General features: G+C 39.3%; 1 protein-coding gene across 10 annotated transcripts in view; it reads right to left on the bottom strand.

Annotated features, from left to right (window-relative positions):
- FUT8 (fucosyltransferase 8) overlaps positions 1–18,218 on the bottom strand; it is a 74,703-nt gene that overhangs the window by 23,324 nt on the left and 33,161 nt on the right. For all 10 annotated transcript variants that reach the window (XM_070759358.1, XM_070759286.1, XM_070759331.1 and 7 more), the window contains 4 exons: positions 13,047–13,162; positions 12,770–12,935; positions 8,195–8,309; positions 5,065–5,302 (listed from right to left, as the gene is read on the bottom strand). In XM_070759358.1, coding sequence (XP_070615459.1) covers positions 5,065–5,302; positions 8,195–8,309; positions 12,770–12,935; positions 13,047–13,162 — 635 coding nt within the window. The remainder of the gene's footprint in view (positions 1–5,064; positions 5,303–8,194; positions 8,310–12,769; positions 12,936–13,046; positions 13,163–18,218) is intronic.

Raw genomic sequence — 18,218 nt, forward strand, 5'->3', positions numbered from 1 at the left:
GGTCCCTCTCTCTCTCCCCCTCTCTTGCTTTCTCTTTCTCTCCCCCTCTCTCCCTCTCTCTTTCTCCCAGTAGCCGTGGGGCGACGTCAGGGTGATCGTCGGTGCCTCTGTTCCTCTGTTCCGGAGGCGGAGCTCCGGAACAGAGGAACAGAGGCACCGACGGCGGCGGCTGGAAATGCTGGAATTGCGTGGCTGGCACTTGCCTGCTGGCTGGACCAGGACGGAGGCTCAAGCCCCATGTCCATGCCCAGCGCAACGCCAGAAATGTACGGCTTCTAGCCACCGCCGTCTGTGCCTCCGTTCTGGAGCTCCGCCTCAAGCTGATCACCCTGCCGTCGCCCCACGGATACTGGGAGAAAGAGAGAGGGGGAGAGGGGGGAGAGAAAGAGAAAGCAAGAGAGGGAGAGACAGAAATAGAGAGGAAGAGAGGGGGGGAGAGAAAGAGAGAGAAAGATATAGCAAGAGAGGGAGAGAGAGAAAGAGAGGGGGGAGAGAAAGAGAGAGAAAGAGATAGCAAGAGAGGTAGAGAGAGAAAGAGAGAGGAAGAGAGGGGGGATAGAAAGAGAGAGAAAGAGATAGCAAGAGAGGGAGAGAGAGAGGGAGAGAGGGGGAGAGAAAGAGATAGCAAGAGAGGGAGAGAGAGAAGGAGAGAGGGAGAGAGGGGGGAGAGAAAGAGATAGCAAGAGAGGGAGAGAGAGAGGGGGGGGAGAGAAAGAGAGAGAAAGAGATAGCAAGAGAGGGAGAGAGAAAGAGAGGAAGAGAGGGGGGATAGAAAGAGATAGCAAAAGAGGGGGAGAGAGAGGAAGAGAGGGGGGAGAGAAAGAGAGAAAGATATAGCAAGAGAGGGAGAGAGAGAAAGAGAGGGAGAGAGGGGGGAGAGAAAGAGAGAGAAAGAGATAGCAAGAGAGGTAGAGAGAGAAAGAGAGAGGAAGAGAGGGGGGATAGAAAGAGAGAGAAAGAGATAGCAAGAGAGGGAGAGAGAGAGGGGGGGAGAGAAAGAAAGAGAAAGAGATAGCAAGAGAGGGAGAGAGAAAGAGAGAGGAAGAGAGGGGGGATAGAAAGAGAGAGAAAGAGATAGCAAGAGAGGGAAGAGAGAGAAGGAGAGAGGGAGAGAGGGGGGAGAGAAAGAGATAGCAAGAGAGGGAGAGAGAGGGGGGAGAGAGAAAGAGATAGCAAGAGAGGGAGAGAAAGAGAGAGGGAGAGAGGGGGGAGAGAAAGAAGGAGAGAGAGGGGGTAGAGAAAGAGAGAAAGCAAAAGAGAGAGAGAAAGAGAGATAGCAAGAGAGAGGGAGAGAGAGGGGGGAGAGAAAGAGAGAAAGCAAAAGAGAGAGAGAGAAAGAGAGATAGCAAGAGAGAGAAAGAGAGAGGGAGAAAGAGGGGGAAGAGTGAAAGAGAGAAAGACAGCAAGAGAGAGAAAGCAAGAGAGAGAGAGAAAGAGGGGGGAAGGAGGGTGAGGGAAAGACAGAGAGAGGGAAGGAAGGAGGGAGAGAGAAGGAGGGCAAAAAAGAGAGGGAGGAAGGGAGAAACAAAGAGAGATGGAGAGAGAGGGGAAAGAGGAGGGAAGGGAGAGAGAGAGAGAGAGAGGGAGAGAGAAAAATAGAGCGAAAGGGAGGAAGAGAGATATTTTTTGTCCAAACTTTTTTTTACACCCCCCCCTCCCCCCCGCTCAATGTTCCCCAGGATTTTTTAAATGTGAATAATGTGCCGCGGCTCAAAAAAGGTTGGGAAACACTGATGTAATGTATACATATCACTATATATTTGTTTTTGTAGATTTTCACAGGTACAGGTATGACAGTCTTGGCATATTCGGGTTTCTTCCCATGTAGGATTCAGAAATTTCTGGCGACGTTTCAACGAGGTCCCACTCGTCATCTTCAGGCTGGTACTTCTGTCCTTATTTGTATTTGTATTTATTAGATTTGTATGCTGCCCCTCTTTCCGAAGACGAGTCCTTGTTCTAGGGCGAACACATGTTCGCCAATATGCCACGATCATCCTCTATATATATATATAATCATAGATATAAGGATAACCATGGGTACCAGCTACCTTTACATGTGCTGATGCTTTTCATTTGGTGGATCCTGCAGTCTAATTCAAGGAATGGAACCCAACCTGAAAACAAACCTGAAAACCAGTTCAAGAAAGTACTGTTTCAGAGAAGCAGAGCTAAACCCAATTCAAAAATATCTTAAATGTATTGAATTCAAACTGATTTCTTAACAGATAGTTATAAATTACAAATAATCTGTTTTCCATTGATTTCAGAAATAAAGAGTTTTCTGGGACTGCTAGTTCTCTCCCTTTCTTAACAATAACAATAAATAATCTAACTAAAATATATGTACATTTAGATCGCTATTAAAATGTATGTTTTGAATTTCATCAATGCAATTGTTTTTTAGTTAGCTATCTAGTAATAGATGATTACACTCTACTATTTTATAATGAAATTCCAAGAAACGAAATTTGATTGTGGTTAGATCTATTTTTTTTTAACAATAGAACATTAAAGATGAGAACTTCTTGTTTATAGTAATTGCTAATTATATTTAGCAATTCTGTATTCCTCTTGAATATAGGATTTGGCATACAGCACTGAAGAAAGAACATGGAATAGTAATTTCCATCGTTCCTTTTTCTATGTTCCAGGAAATCTACTAAGCCTCCAGAGCAGCAAGTAGGGTCTAGACTGATGTAGTGAAGTGGGGAGGAGAAACTGTTGAAAATGATTACTGATTTTCCTTAGCAAAAGATCAACTCTAATCCTTACTGAAGTGGCTGTTACTATTATTTAAACAGTCCCTGCCAATGCTACTGCAAAGGGCAATGAAGACCTGGCTCTTCTGCCAAACCTTTCATTTTTATTTTCTTTGCAGTGGCAAAGTGTTCTTTTGTTTTATGAGGATTTTGTGAGTTTTTTGTATTCTTTATTTTGAAATAAATAAAGGAACTAGGACTTTGGAATCTTAGTTGATGAGCACTTAAACATCAACCAGCATCTTGTGGTAGCAGCCGAAACAGCTAATACAATCCTTGGTTGTATGAACAGAGGCATAGAATCGAAATCATGCGGTACCACTGTATAAATCCTTAGTAAGACCACACCTGGAATACTGCATCCAGTTTTGGTCACCACATTACAAAAAAGATGTTGAGACTTTGGAAAAAGTTTAAAGAGCAAATAAGATGATTAAGGGCCTGGAAACAAAAATATATGAAGAATGGTACAGCCAGTCTAGAGAAAAGAAGGACGAAAGGTGACATGCTAGCAATATTTGAGTATTTGAGGGACTGCCACAAAGAAGAGGGGGCCAACTTATTATTTAAACAACTAAATTTTGTTTTCAATAAAGATATCTTAGAAAGACTCTGCATTTGAATGCATTTTAAATTGTAGCAAACATACCAAATGCTTCTGTTCAATAATACTAAAAAGAATGTTGAAGATTCTCCTAAATACTATTGATAATACAGAGTTATCACTCAAAATATTCAGAAGCATAATACATCTTAACCTCAGATAGTATGAACAAATAATGTAAGTTTCCTCAGGTTATCCAAAATACCAAAATTAGAACAGCAGACGGCACACTTTTTACTTTTATGAGATATCTTCATAAGACAGTCAATTATACTTAATCACTCCAAACCAAACCATATATAGACTACTGGAACATAAACTATAAATTTTGCAAGACATTTAAACCTTCTGAGTTAGACAGGACATTTACAATGTTATGAAATCCTTTTGATTCTTTTGCAATGGCTCCTGAAAGCCAATGGAAAAGTACTTGTATATTACTAATTATAAATTTGAGGAAGATTAAAAAAAGCATAACAGATTCACATATACAAACATTTGAAAAAGGTATGTCAAATAAAGAGTTCAAGGAAGTATAACTCTTTAACTTGGGCCAAAAATGAAAAAAGAATATTCCACTCTTTTACAATGACCATTATTGTACATGTGATGAGCTTCTAGTCAATCACAAAATGGGATGAGTTGTACATCACTTTAAATTCAAGGGCAAAAAGAGGCTTCAGATTGCACAGGAGCATTGGCTTACCTGAACAGTCTTCTCTGTGCGCTGTGGGGAGAGTCCAAGAATGGGATAAACTTTGGATGGCTGCCAAGTGACTGAGTTATTTTTAGATTGAAGCGTGCCCTCTCTGCTCTACCAGCTCTTGACTTGTCAGTTTTCAAACTTAGTCAACAAGAGGGACATTCTTCTTTATCTCAGCTAACTTGAGCAATGACTGAATTTATGCATGGAGCAGAGAGGGTGCGCTTCAATCTAAAAATAATTCAGTCCCTTGGCAACCAACCAAAGTTTATCCTATGCTTGGCCTCTTCTTAACAGAGCACAGAAGAAATATGTATTTGCTACTCCTAAACTGATCAGTATGTCATCTGCCCATATTAAAATATAATTTTGTTTTTATATTCTACTATATCTTATACATTTGTTCTGAAGAATTTTATTGCATAAGTGACAAGATTAAAAAATAATTCATTATGCCTAGCCAATCATGGCAAACAACTTCAGTCCTTTTGGAAAATTCAACTTCTTAGACCAGCCTCGCACTTTTAAGTGTTCCAAACAAGACTTTGATACATGTTTTTATTAAGTCTTGCTTGGGGATTACTTTTAATTTTGAAAAGCTATTTCCCCATCTCCCAAAAATACAAATATGTAAATTTTAGGAAGTACATACAAATCAAAGCTTAAATGGAGTCTTCCTAGTAAACTGGGAAGATTGTATATAATAGAAAAATAATAAAATGCTCTGTATTACTTACCTGAACCTCTGATAGGCTTATCTATTCAACCAATAAAAGCATGAAAAAATCAGAGAAATGCCTATACATAATAATAACCACCATCATTTTCTCAAATTCTAATTCTTTATTTCAAAATAAAAATATCTGATACTTTACAACTACCATAAAGAGCCATAATATATTTTCTGAATGATCTTTCTTACTGTAATGGTTGACAAAAAAAATTATATCTTAACCTATTATATAAAAATATAACTATAAGTGAATGATACATACCTGACCAATGCCCTGTAGTACTTCCTGATCTATCAGTACATGTTTCACTCACAGGCTGAAAAACAGTCTCCCAACCTCCAGTTGCATAGCGCCAATTCTGAGATTCCAATATCAATGTCCTTTCAGTGCCATATGCTATCATGAAGCAATACACCACGTGGTGAAGTTGACAACCATAACCACATCCTTTGTTAATATTGCATATTAGTTTCTTGGCTTTGCTGCAATCCTTGGGATTCTATGAACAATAAAGGAAATGTGAAAAAATGTTATGTACAAGGACTTTTTTCAAAATAAATATGAACAAAAATCAAGAGATGCCATATATTTGCCAGAAAAATACTACACTCTAATCTGTTAAATTGTTTTAAATGCTATTTATTTCCCCTCTGTATTTATTGCTGTGTTACATGATTAGGTAGCAAAGAAAAAAGGGGCTTTTGAACTTATTCTGTCTCTACACTGAGGTTATCTAAAAGACTCACAATTATATTTAATTTATACAAGACAGATAGCAATGCCATTTTGCCCTTGGAATAAGTACAGATATTAATAATGTTATTTTAGAACTTCTTATTTATTCCAATTTCTTTTTTAAATATCATTTCAAAGGAAGCCTTGACATCTTGCTGTAGGATATTTTATTCATTCATTATATTTATTACATTTATATTTTTCTTAAATATGAAGGTATTTAAGATAATCTTTATCTGTGTTCAGATTCTATTCTTATGATGTATTCATGAACTATTACAAAACAAAAACTGGAGATACGATGCTTGGAGTAAAATGCTTAATTGCCAATTAAATTATCTGAATTTATCTAAAATGTAAGTGCTTCCTGAATTGTTTTTGAGATTTACAGAAAAATGTGAAAAAGGTTATGTGAAAGTCACTGTGAAAATCTAAGACAAATACCAGCACTATTTCATAAACATTCAGATGAATGCTAAATAGTCAGAAATAATTAGATGAAGCTTTCCTTGGTGCTAGGAATTCCAGAACCTTCCCAAGAAATGAATAATTTTCATGGTGCAATCAAACATGGACTATCTGACAATAGTGCTCTGCAGGTTTTGGATACAATTTAAAAAAGTATTTCTGAGCATGTAGAAACATGAAACAAATCCCTTTTTGCAAACTTTTAAAGCAAATTCACTTTTCCTAAAATAAAACAGTCTTCTACTGCGGCCATGCAATTCATAAAAACATTTGGATGCTTTAGGGTAACACAGACAGAAGCTACCTTGAAGAAAACATCTTCCTAAACTGAATCCAAAGCACGCACAACCCTACATGATGAAATAATATATTCTTTGTCAATGAAGAATAAATAAGATCTTGTTATCTTCTATAGAATCTGATATTTGGTTAAAAGATACTCATTTTGTGGTTTCCAGTCATGTTTATTCATTCATAAACAACATGTACACACAAATTTCCAGACTCGCTTCAGAACTTTGTAAAATGACATATTTTTAGATTAAGTAATAATTGAACAAAGGCTTGAGAAAACAGATTACTGAATTTTATTACTGTATTTTTTTGGAGTATAACATGCACCTTAGTTTTGGGGGAGGAAAACAGGGGGGGGGGATCTGCCTCTGCCTTCTAGCAATTTGCTTCCTAGCAAACAGCAAACAGTACAGATGATATACACTGTTTGCTGTGTGTTTCTATGCATGTGTGCCTGACCCGTAGAAATAGCAAAGAATTGAAGAAATATACATTATGGCAATATATTAATTCCAGAAAGTTTTCTTAAATGTAGTCACATAACTCCTCCCAATTATTTAAATAGATCTACTCCAAACATGACTTTAATTCAGCTTCCTTATTTTAATACTAAACAGGACACTGTTACATTCAGATTATACTTGTACAGATTCTGTTAAAATTGATGTGGCTTTCTTGAGGTATACGTTATTCTCTGCTATTTAAAAGAAGATACAATAGCACTGGGCCTCTTCAGATCAAGCATTTATTTTTAAAAGCTTCTTCATTTTGTTAAGTTGTCTAGAATAATAATAAAGCAGTCTTTTAAAAATAAATCTAATAATTTGAACATTCTATAGACATTTATAGTTATTGACTTATCTCCTTGCATCTAGTTTCAGCAACTGATTAGGACAAAAAAATAAAATTCTGCCTTTCTCTCCCTCCAAGTAATTTGACTCCTTGCAGTTTTAGTTTCACTTTGATTTTAGCATGTGGACCTGCCTGCAGCCTCAATCAGCTGCTGGTCCGAAGGCTGATAATCAGTTGCTTGTGCTAATCAGGCTCTGTGCTGTTTGCTGCAAGGAGGCAAATTGCTGAGATGCAGAGGCCAAAGAGTGGGGGTGGCTGGGCTGTATAAGACACATCCTCTTTTTTGGGATGTGTGTGTAAAATGTGGGTCTTATACTCTGAAAAATACAGTACTTAAAGGAATGGAAATCCAAAAAAATGAATATCCTTTAACCAAATATCAGATTCTATCCAATACGGAATTGGGCTTCTGGTCACACAATGGGCTATCTCTTTTCTCTTCCCTAGTTCCATTTATACCAACACCTCTCTGAAGAGTCCCTGAAACCTTTGAGTGGATTGGATGCAGGAAGAGGTAGGAACAGGAACATACATTCCACTAACAAAGTATATTATTTTACTTACTGAATGGGTTTCTTCTTTCTAAATACTTAAGTTTTGAATACTGTTTGCAGTATATTATTATATTATCCTATACAGATAGTCCTTAACTTGTAACAGTTCATTTAGTGACCATTTGAAGCTGCAATGGCGCTGAAAAAAGTGACTTATGACTGTTTTTCAGTTATAACATTTGTAGCATTCCCATGATCATGTGATCAAAATTCAGATGCTTGGCAACTGTTTCATACTTACAGTATGACCACTGCAATGTCTGAGGATCATGTGATCACATCTCAATGGGGAAGCCAGATTCACTTAACAACCATGTTACTAATTTAAAACTGCAGTGATTAAATTAGTAAACTGCAATTGTGATAAGAACAGTTGTAAAATGTTGTAAAACTCACTTAACAATTTATCACTTAGCAAGATAAATTTTGGGCTCAATTGTGGTCATTAGTCGAGGACTACCTGTATAGTCTTTCTCCAGAATTGTTACCTGCAGATAAGTTATTCTCCTCTGCACTAGCTCTGTCAAATCTTTGGCTTCTTTTTCTCGCCAAGCACCTGCTCCATCAGTTTGACTGAGGTAAAACAGATCTGTCATTATTGACCTGTTAAAAAAAGAGACTCAATATCAACCTTTGAAATCATAAAAAAAAAATGGTAACAAAAGAAGTATTTCTTGCCAAACTATCCAAAAGCTGTATCTTAACATAAGAATAAAATATTTACCATTGTATTGCTATAATGTCACAGTTACATTTAAGAGGCAATATTACAATGGATGGGAATTCCTTTTTCTATTATATAATCACATTCCCACATTTAATTTTCTTCCTAACCATTCCAAAGGATATTTCTAATGAATGGAATTCTTGATGGGCAAACTGGTGAAATGAGTCACTAGCAACAATGTAAAATATGCACATCTCAAAGTAATCAGAAACATGTAAAGTAAGCAAAATAATAGAAAGATGGTCAAATAATATCTATATCGTATATGTATATGTTCTTACATAAGGTTACCTTTAGTTTTAATTTATTCATGTTCTAGACAGGACTCCCCAACTCCCGGGCTGCAGCCTGGTACTGATCCCTGACCTGCTAGAAACTAGGCCGCAAAAGCAGTGGACAAGCGAGCGAAGCTTAATTTGTGCATGCATGGGATCTAGAATCCACATGAAACTATCCCTCCCTGGTCCATGGGAGACGTTTTTCCTTCTGAAACTGGTATCTGGATACCGCTCTTCTAGGATATCAATATTCTATGGCCATAACTACTATGGTATTATTTTCTCAAACCCCCTGCTGAGTAGCTAATGTATAAAATTTGTTTTCAAAACCACTGCATTCTATATATTACATTCTGTTCTGTTAAAATACAAGTATTTTTCATATAGTAGCTATAATAGTTTCCCAGTCCATTTTATATTTTCTAATTAATTGATACAAGAAATTTATGTCATAATTTCAATTCCATGGAAGTCAGGAGTCTAGTATTTTGGAGAGATTCTGTAAATTAGATAATTGGAGATACCTTGGTTTAAAAAAATTGCCTTATGGAACACTATAGTATTTTACCCATTTAAAGATTACAGACATGAAAATTTTAGTAGCATATAGATGGACAGGTGGTAACTCTAAAAAGAATGTTTGTTTGTATGGGCACTACTTATCGACCATGGTATCCTTCTGCGCTGGCTGGAGGGGTTGGGAGTGGGAGGCACTGTTCTTCAGTGGTTCTTCTCCTATCTCTCTGGTCGGTCGCAGTCGGTGTTAGTGGGGGGTCAGAGGTCGACCTCTAGGTTTCTCCCTTGTGGGGTGCCTCAGGGGTCAGTCCTCTCCCCCCTGCTATTTAATATCTACATGAAACCGCTGGGTGAGATCATCCAAGGGCATGGGGTGAGGTATCATCAATATGCCGATGATACCCAGTTACACATCTCCACCCCATGTCCAGTCAATGAAGCAGTGGAAGTGATGTGCCGGTGCCTGGAGGCTGTTGGGGCCTGGATGGGTGTCAACAAACTCAAACTCAACCCAGATAAGACGGAGTGGCTGTGGGTCTTGCCTCCCAAGGACAATCCCATCTGTCCGTCCATTACCCTGGGGGAAGAATCATTGACCCCCTTAGAGAGGATCCGCAACTTGGGCATCCTCCTCGACCCACAGCTCTCATTAGAGAAACATCTTTCAGCTGTGGCGAGGGAGGCATTTGCCCAGGTTCGCCTGGTGCACCAGTTGCGGCCCTATTTGGACCGGGAGTCACTGCTCACAGTCACTCATGCCCTCATCACCTTGAGGCTCGACTAATGTAACGCTCTCTACACGGGGCTACCTTTGAAAAGTGTTCGGAAACTTCAGATCGTGCAGAATGCAGCTGCGAGAGCAATCATGGGCTTTCCCAAAAATGCCCACGTTACACCAACACTCCGCAGTCTGCATTGGTTGCCGATCAGTTTCCGGTCACAATTCAAAGTGTTGGTTATGACCTATAAAGCCCTTCATGGCACCGGACCAGATTATCTCCAGGACCGCCTTCTGCTGCACGAATCCCAGTGACCAGTTAGGTCCCACAGAGTGGGTCTTCTCTGGGTCCCGTCTACTAACAATGTCGCTTGGCGGGACCCAGGGGAAGAGCCTTCTCTGTGGCGGCCCCGGCCCTCTGGAACCAACTCCTCCCAGAGATTAGAATTGCCCCCACCCTCCTTGCCTTTCGTAAGCTGCTTAAAACCCACCTCTGCCGCCAGGCATGGGGGAATTGAGATACTCTTTCCCCTAGGCCTCTACAATTTTATGCATGGTATATCTGTATGTATGTTTGTTTTTTACAATACAGTGGTCCCTCGACTTGCGCGTTCTCGATTAGCGCGAAACGCTGCAACGCGGTTTTTCAAAAAATATTATTTAAAAAAATAAAATATTAAAAAATAATTTTTTTTTTATTCTGTTCCCTGAATGGAGACCGCCGGCCGCTCAATCGGGCCGGCAGGGAACAGAATGGAGCCTTCCGCGGCAGGGCTGGGGGAGCCGAGCCCAGCCCCGTGACATTCGCTTTCCTGCCACCCGCAGCCGAATGATCGTGGGCTCCTTCGCAACCTCAGAGAGCTTCCTGGTTTTCGTGAGCTTTCATGCCCAGGAAGCTCTCCGAGGTTGCGAAGGAGCCCAGGATCACTCGGCTGCAGGAAAGCGAATGTCACGGGGCTGGGCTCGGCTCCCCCAGCCCCGCCGCGGAAGGCTCCATTCTGTTCCCTGAATGGAGACCGCCGGCCGCTCAATCGGGCCGGCAGGGAACAGAATGGAGCGTTCCGCGGCGGGGCTGCTATGGGGGGGGAGACGAGCCCAGCCCCGTGACATTCGTTTTCCTGCCGCCGGCAGCCGAGTGATCCTGGGCTCCTTCGCAACCTCGGAGAGCTTCCTGGGCATGAAAGCTCACGAAAACCAGGAAGCTCTCTGAGGTTGCGAAGGAGCCCACGATCACTCGGCTGCAAGCGGGAGGAAGGCGAATCCCACGGGGCTGGGCTCGGTTATCCCCCCGGCTCCCCTCCTACCAGCCCCGCCGCGGAAGGCTCCATTCTGTTCCCTGAATGGAGACCGCGGGCCGCTCAATCGGGCCGGCAGGGAACAGAATGGAGCGTTCCGCGGCGGGGCTGGGGGAGCCGAGCCCAGCCCCGTGACATTCGCTTTCCTGCCACCCGATTGAGCGGCCGGCGGTCTCCATTCAGGGAACAGAATGGAGCCTTCCGCGGCGGGGCTGGTAGGAGGGGAGCCGAGGGGATAACCGAGCCCAGCCCCGTGGGATTCGCCTTCCTCCCGCTTGCAGCCGAGTGATCGTGGGCTCCTTCGCAACCTCAGAGAGCTTCCTGGTTTTCGTGAGCTTTCATGCCCAGGAAGCTCTCCGAGGTTGCGAAGGTTACATCTTCCGCTGCCAGCCAGGCCATGCTGGCGGCAGCGGAACAATCGCTGGCTGTCAACTTTTCTTTTTAAAACTGGGCAGGAGCTGACTTGCCTCCCCAGTGCTAAAAAGAAAAGTTGACAGCCAGCGCTGCGAAACCGCCGAAACCGGAAGGGGCGAGGTGGGGGAGAACGGGAGGCTCAGCATTCCGTCAGCCGCAGCGCTGGCTGTCAACTTTTCTTTTTAAAACTGGGCAGGAGCTGACTTGCCTCCCCAGTGCTAAAAAGAAAAGTTGACAGCCAGCGCTGCGACTGACGGAATGCTGAGCCTCCCGTTCTCCCCCACCTCGCCCCTTCCGGTTTCGGCATTCGGCAACGGAGTCCGGCGCTGGGGCCATGCGGGGCCGCTCATCCAGGGGGGCGTGGACTGGCAAGCGGCAAGCGGCAAGTGATCTGGCGGGAAGACCAAGGGAAGGTTCCTTCAGCCGCCCAACACCTGATCCGCTCCGCAGCGCGGCAGCAGCGAGGAGCCGAAGATGGGGTTTCCCCTTTGCCTTTACCCCATCTTCGGCTCCTCGCTGCTTCCGCGCTGCGGAGCAGATCAGCTGTTGGGCGGCTGAAGGAATCTTCCCTTGGTCTTCCCCGCCGCCCACACGCAAACTCCACCATCTGCGCATGTGCGGCCATGAAAAAAAATGGCGCACATGCGCAGATGGTGGTTTTACTTCCGCATCCAGTATAACGCGGAAATCGGTTAGCGCGGGAGGTCTTGGAACGTAACCCCCGCGCTAATCGAGAGATCACTGTAATGGGTTTTTAACTGTTTTTAGTATTGGATTATTATTATATGCTGTTTTATTACAGTTGTTAGCTGCCCCGAGTCTGCGGAGAGGGGCAGCATATAAATCAAATAAATAAATAAATCAAATAAATAAATAAATAAATTGATGTTTACCATATTAAAAATTAAAATTAATGCATTTACTTCTATATGACTTCTCACAATTTGTTTATGGGATTTTAATATTGCATTACTTTTCAACAGAGACTGGCAAATAATTTTGTAGATGATTCATAGGGTGATAGGACTTTAAGAAACACTGGTTTATAATGTTACTCTATTTAAGCAAGTTTGAAACTGTTATTGCAACTAACAGTTAATAATAGCAATGAATACCTTTCCTGATCACCCAAGTCAGATAGAAGTTCATCAATATGTTTATGCAATTCATTTCTTTCCAAGTTTTTTAATTTCTTCAGTTCACTCTGGAGAAAAAACCAAAACTCCTTGACTCCATTTTCAATCCTTCTTCTTAGTATTTCATGGTCTTTTCCAAAGCCCACTAATAAAATAAAGAAAAGTGAACAGTAATTAACATTATTAATTCTCTAAACAGGACACACTTTGTGAAATTGAGTACTCATCTAAATATTTTAAAAAATCCTATACAAACCATCTCCTGTTTGTTGTTTGTAATTTTCCATCTGTTCTTTGGCTTTTATTAGCTGTTCTTCTAAAGCATGTACTCTTCCTGCAGCAGGGCCCTGATCAATAGAACCATCTGGTATCCTATAGTAAAAGTAAAAGTATGTGAAATAATTAAATGGCCACATGTGTCTACATTATTGATAGTTCTGTATGTTAAAAGCTGCAAGAATTAGTACTGCAATTAGGAAATTACCCAATCAATTTTTAAAATGTGTAGCCCTATATCAAATTACAATATGGTAATCACATTGTCATAGGAGTGAGCAATTTGTAAATATTATATCGCAGCCTAAATAAAGGTTTGGGGTATTTTGTCCAACACCACATCTAGGGACTTTGATCTCACTATAAATGGACAAGAAAAGAGAATTATTCATGTTGTTTTAAGTACAATAAAATATGAGGGAAGCATACAACTGCCACTTCTGTTTATAATTGTATGCAGGATGAATATCACATACTGAACAATTTAATCCAATACAAAAGCCTCCACATTTTGATATAACTTTCCAAATTTACACTATCCAGATATTATTCTTATTTTGAATTTAGTAAGGAAAACCTCCCAGATACTATGAATTAAGAGTTAGAAACTATGTTCAGTAGCTCAAACACTCAGCCAAGTACAAATAGAATCCCAAAGTAATAAAACTTCATCTGGATTAAGAAAAACATTGATCTCTTCAGATCCTTAAATGATGTAATTTTCAGATGTTTTCCTTCCAAAAGAATACAGGCTTTTACAACTAATTTCGCAATGAGTTGGAGATGATCATTCTCTTGGTGATTGACAGTTGAAAAGGAAGTCATAATAGGATTGAGCAGATAAGGAAAACAACAGGATGGCATCTCATCTATTTTAATGGTCATGATCCTTCTCATTCATTTAAAATGAAGGAATCAAATTTAATAACGTCCAATCCCTTGCATATTTGGATCAGCCAGATTGGAATGAAGAGGTCCATTTTATCAAATGAAAAGGCTATGAAAACAACCATAATGGAATGCAAACAGGTGAGATCTATGATATATTCTTTTAGTTTATTCAAAGCATATTTAATCTGGTGTAACAAGGTTAGCAATACTTTCATATTCAGCTGAGGCAAGCTGGCAGAATAGGGCAAGTATAGCTACTGGTTGTTCAAAAATACCATGATAAACTTTTTTTGAGATTTAGTACAGCCCAACATAAAAACAAGCAGGTCTAGGTGTCAACCGGGGGTGAAATGCTATGGTTCAGGGCAGTTCACTGGAATTGGTAGTAACAAATGTTTCCAGTTTGGAGAATTACCAGTAGTAGTAAAAATGTTTTTAAAATCTTTTTTTTTTTAAGTTCTAAGGATGGCACAGCTAATTGTCACAGCTAATGAACCTTTTTTTACTTTTTTGCATTTTTTACCACCTAGTCAACCAGAATGTGACTCTGTGAGGTTCCTGCTTGTTCCAGGAGCCATTTTGTGGAAAGTCCAGCTGCTTCTGCATTCAGTTGTGTAAGAGTCAGTTGTGTAGCTTTTGTGTTATTTTTGTGTAAAGTGTGATAGTTGTTTTCTGAGCTCTGTGATCCTGTTAGGTTCCTTCTTGTTGCAGGGGCCATTTTGTGGGATTTCCAGCTGCTCCTGCATTGTGTGTAAAGTGTTATTTTTGTGTAAAGTGTGATAGCTGGTTTTTGATGCTATGCCCACCCGGTCACATGACCATCAAGCCACACCCACAGAACCTATAGGAAAAATTTTACCAGTTATCTCAATCTCCCCCCTCCTCCCGCCCAATTTAATAACAAGTTCAGGAAGGAATTTGCAGTTAATGTTAAATTAGCCTATGCTACAAGTTGAGATCTGACTCTTATTCTTTTGTAAGAGCTTGAAAATCTGTCAACCTGGAGACCCAATGGAGGTGGCTACAATACTGATTTTAAAAAAAACACTCCTCCCTTTGCTAACTGCTTCTCTACCCATCCATCTTTATTCTCTTATCATTGTATTCTCATTGTTATCTTTCTTCCATGACTTTGCTATTGTTGTATTTCTTTTCATTTTTTTGTTTTTATTATTGGAAGCCAACTAGAGTAGCCCCACAGCAAGATAGGTGGCAAATATAATAAATAAATAGATATACATTTTCTGCAATCTTGATGCAACTTTCTCAACAAAAATATGTGCATTATTATTTTTATAACTGGAAAATTTGCACAAAACAATATTCAATAGAAAACTATTTAAAAGTATATCTATTAGGTCAAGGGCCCCCAATCTTTTGGGTACCATGAACCAATTTCAGTGGAGATAAGTTATTCTATAGACCAGAAAGGGTGTAGATTCTTTGCAGATTTGTACGGTCCACTTGTCACAGAGCAGAGGTTAGGGATCCTTACTTTAGGTAAGCATGCACACAAATACTTGCATTCTAAAAGAATTACATATGACTGTGCCCATATATTTTAATCAACTACCAAACAATTTATGCAACTAAACCTTCATGACACATATAATGGCAGATTACAATATACTAAATGTCAACTCCAACTTATCAGGCATGCCAGACAGACTACCATGTTATTCTGACAGACTATGCTGGCTGGATGATGTCAGAGGCAGCCAGCAGTGCAGGGTGGGGTGAGGCAAATATTTTAAAGGGTGGAGTGAACACTGGGGAAATGCTGCAGACAATAGTTCTTTTGAAAATTGTTAGTTCATGCCAGAAGACACTAAAATAAAGATTTCATGTACAAACTAAAGTGTACAAAGCTTTTATTCTCCGAATGCTCTTCTGGAAACTGACACTAAAATTACAATAAAAGCAAACGAATAATAATAATAATAATTAATAATAATAATTTATTAGACATGTATGCTGCCTCTCTCCAAAGAGCTTAAAACAGAATAATAACATAATAATGGTAAATTATACATATTTTCTTCCATTTAATTATGGTCCAATTCTCAAAGATGGCATGGTTTTCTTGGCAAGATTTCATAAGTAATTCACCATTGCCTTCTTCCTAGTACTCAATGAATGTAACTAGGTCAAGGTCACTGAAGGTCAAACAATTGACTTCATACCAATATCATGATTTAAATTACTAGTAAAAAGGCTTGATTTAAATCAATTCAATTTAAATCATAATTTTTAAAGAACTGTCATCTCTGTCTCCCAGAAGCTCCTCCTGTGACCCACTGCTGACTCACTGACAGTCCCATTCACTTTAATGGGACAGCTGGTGATGCAGCAGGTGAGTGGATCCCCGCTAACAGGTGCTGCAACGATGGATCCGAAATGATAGGTGCTCTTTAATATTATATTTATAAGCTGCTTAGAAGGTTTCCCTTTCATTTTTACTGCTTGTGCTTGCTCCTCACACTTAGAGCCTAGTGGTACAGATGGGTTTCTGTTCAAACAATTATACAGTTTGTAGCGTACATAGACTCGCAAAACAATGGGATAAAGGAGACAAAAAATATGACCATCAAACAAATCAAGAAACTGGAAGAAACCACAAAACTACAAACCGCAAAAAGAATTAAATATTTAGGATTAACAATATCAAATAAAATTATATCTCTCAAAAAAGATAATTATAATAAACTTTTACAAGAAATAAACAAAAACCTAGAAAAATGGAAAGATTTGCAATTATCTACGTTAGGCAGAATTGCCGTGATAAAAATGGATATTTTGCCAAAATTCCTCTACCTTTTTCAAATTGCTCCAATCAATATTGAACAATTTTTTTTTAAAGAGATTAATAAAATTTTCTCAAAATTCATATGGCAAAATAAAAAACCGAGAATCAAATTTAGATACCTCCAAGACACCAAAAGTAGAGGAGGATTAGGACTTCCCGACCTAAAACAATACCATAGCGCAGCGTGCTTAACATGGATAAAAGAATGGATTAACCTGAAAAATAAAAGAATACTGGTACTTGAAGGCCACGATTTACAGATGGGCTGGCATGCTTACTTATGGAAGGATGAAAAACAAAAACAGACTACATTCAATAAACACCCAATAAGAAAATCGCTCATAAAAACATGGTACGAGATTTTTAAAAAATTTACAATAAAATTCCCAGATGGCTATCCACTATGGAAGCTATAGCCTATCCAAATCTGATAGATCCAACTAAAACTATTAGTTACAAAGATATCTTACACCCAAACGGAGACTTAAAAACTAAACAAGAATTGGAGTCACAAAACTATAAAATTGACTGGTGGACATATACACAAATAAAATCTAGATACAATAAGGACAAACAAACACCAGGCATAGCAATTTCTACTCAAACCCTGGACAAGATTTTAATAGGATGTGAGGATAAACAGATAACCAAAATATATCAGATTCTATTAGAACAAGACAAAGAAAAAGAGGTATGGTAGCCTGGGAGAAAAATATACGAAGAGAAATTCATATAGCAGAATGGGAAAAAACATGGAATGTAATAACTAAAATTACTTTATCCTCAGCATATAAAGAAAATTATTATAAGCTCCTATACAGATGGTATTTACCGCCGGCAAAATTAGCCAAGATTTACCCAGCATTACAAAACATATGCTGGAAATGTAAAAAAGAAAAAGGCACTTTTTTCCATATGTGGTGGTCCTGTTCTAAAATTCAAAAAATCTGGGAAACCATTCACAATTGGCTCAAGGAAATTACAAAGGAAGAAATAGAATATTCACCCGAGGGCATGCTTCTTGGAATTTGGAAAAGATCATACTCTAAGCAAACACTTTTCTTATTGACACATATAAACACAGCTACTAGAATTGCGATAGCGCAAACATGGAGAAATGAACAGACTCCTAATACAAACTTAATAATAGACAAGATATACTCATGTGCAGAAATGGACGAGATGACAAACTTACTTAAGGGAAATAGAATTAATGAATTTAAAAGTATGTGGTGTAATTGGCACGAATGGATTCAGAAGAAATTTCTTGTATAATATGATACAAAATTGCAGTACAAATAGTAAATAACAAATGCCTTTTGTATGGTTTTATTCTGTACTTTATTGCATACTATTACTCATAAGACCTAACATAATTAAGAACGATTATAACAGGTAAAAAAGTTGGACAAGATCTGTAAACTGAACAAACAAAATGTGATATATGTACTTATG

The sequence above is a fragment of the Erythrolamprus reginae genome, chromosome 1 (genome assembly GCF_031021105.1).
Source record: "Erythrolamprus reginae isolate rEryReg1 chromosome 1, rEryReg1.hap1, whole genome shotgun sequence".
NCBI lineage: Eukaryota > Metazoa > Chordata > Lepidosauria > Squamata > Dipsadidae > Erythrolamprus > Erythrolamprus reginae.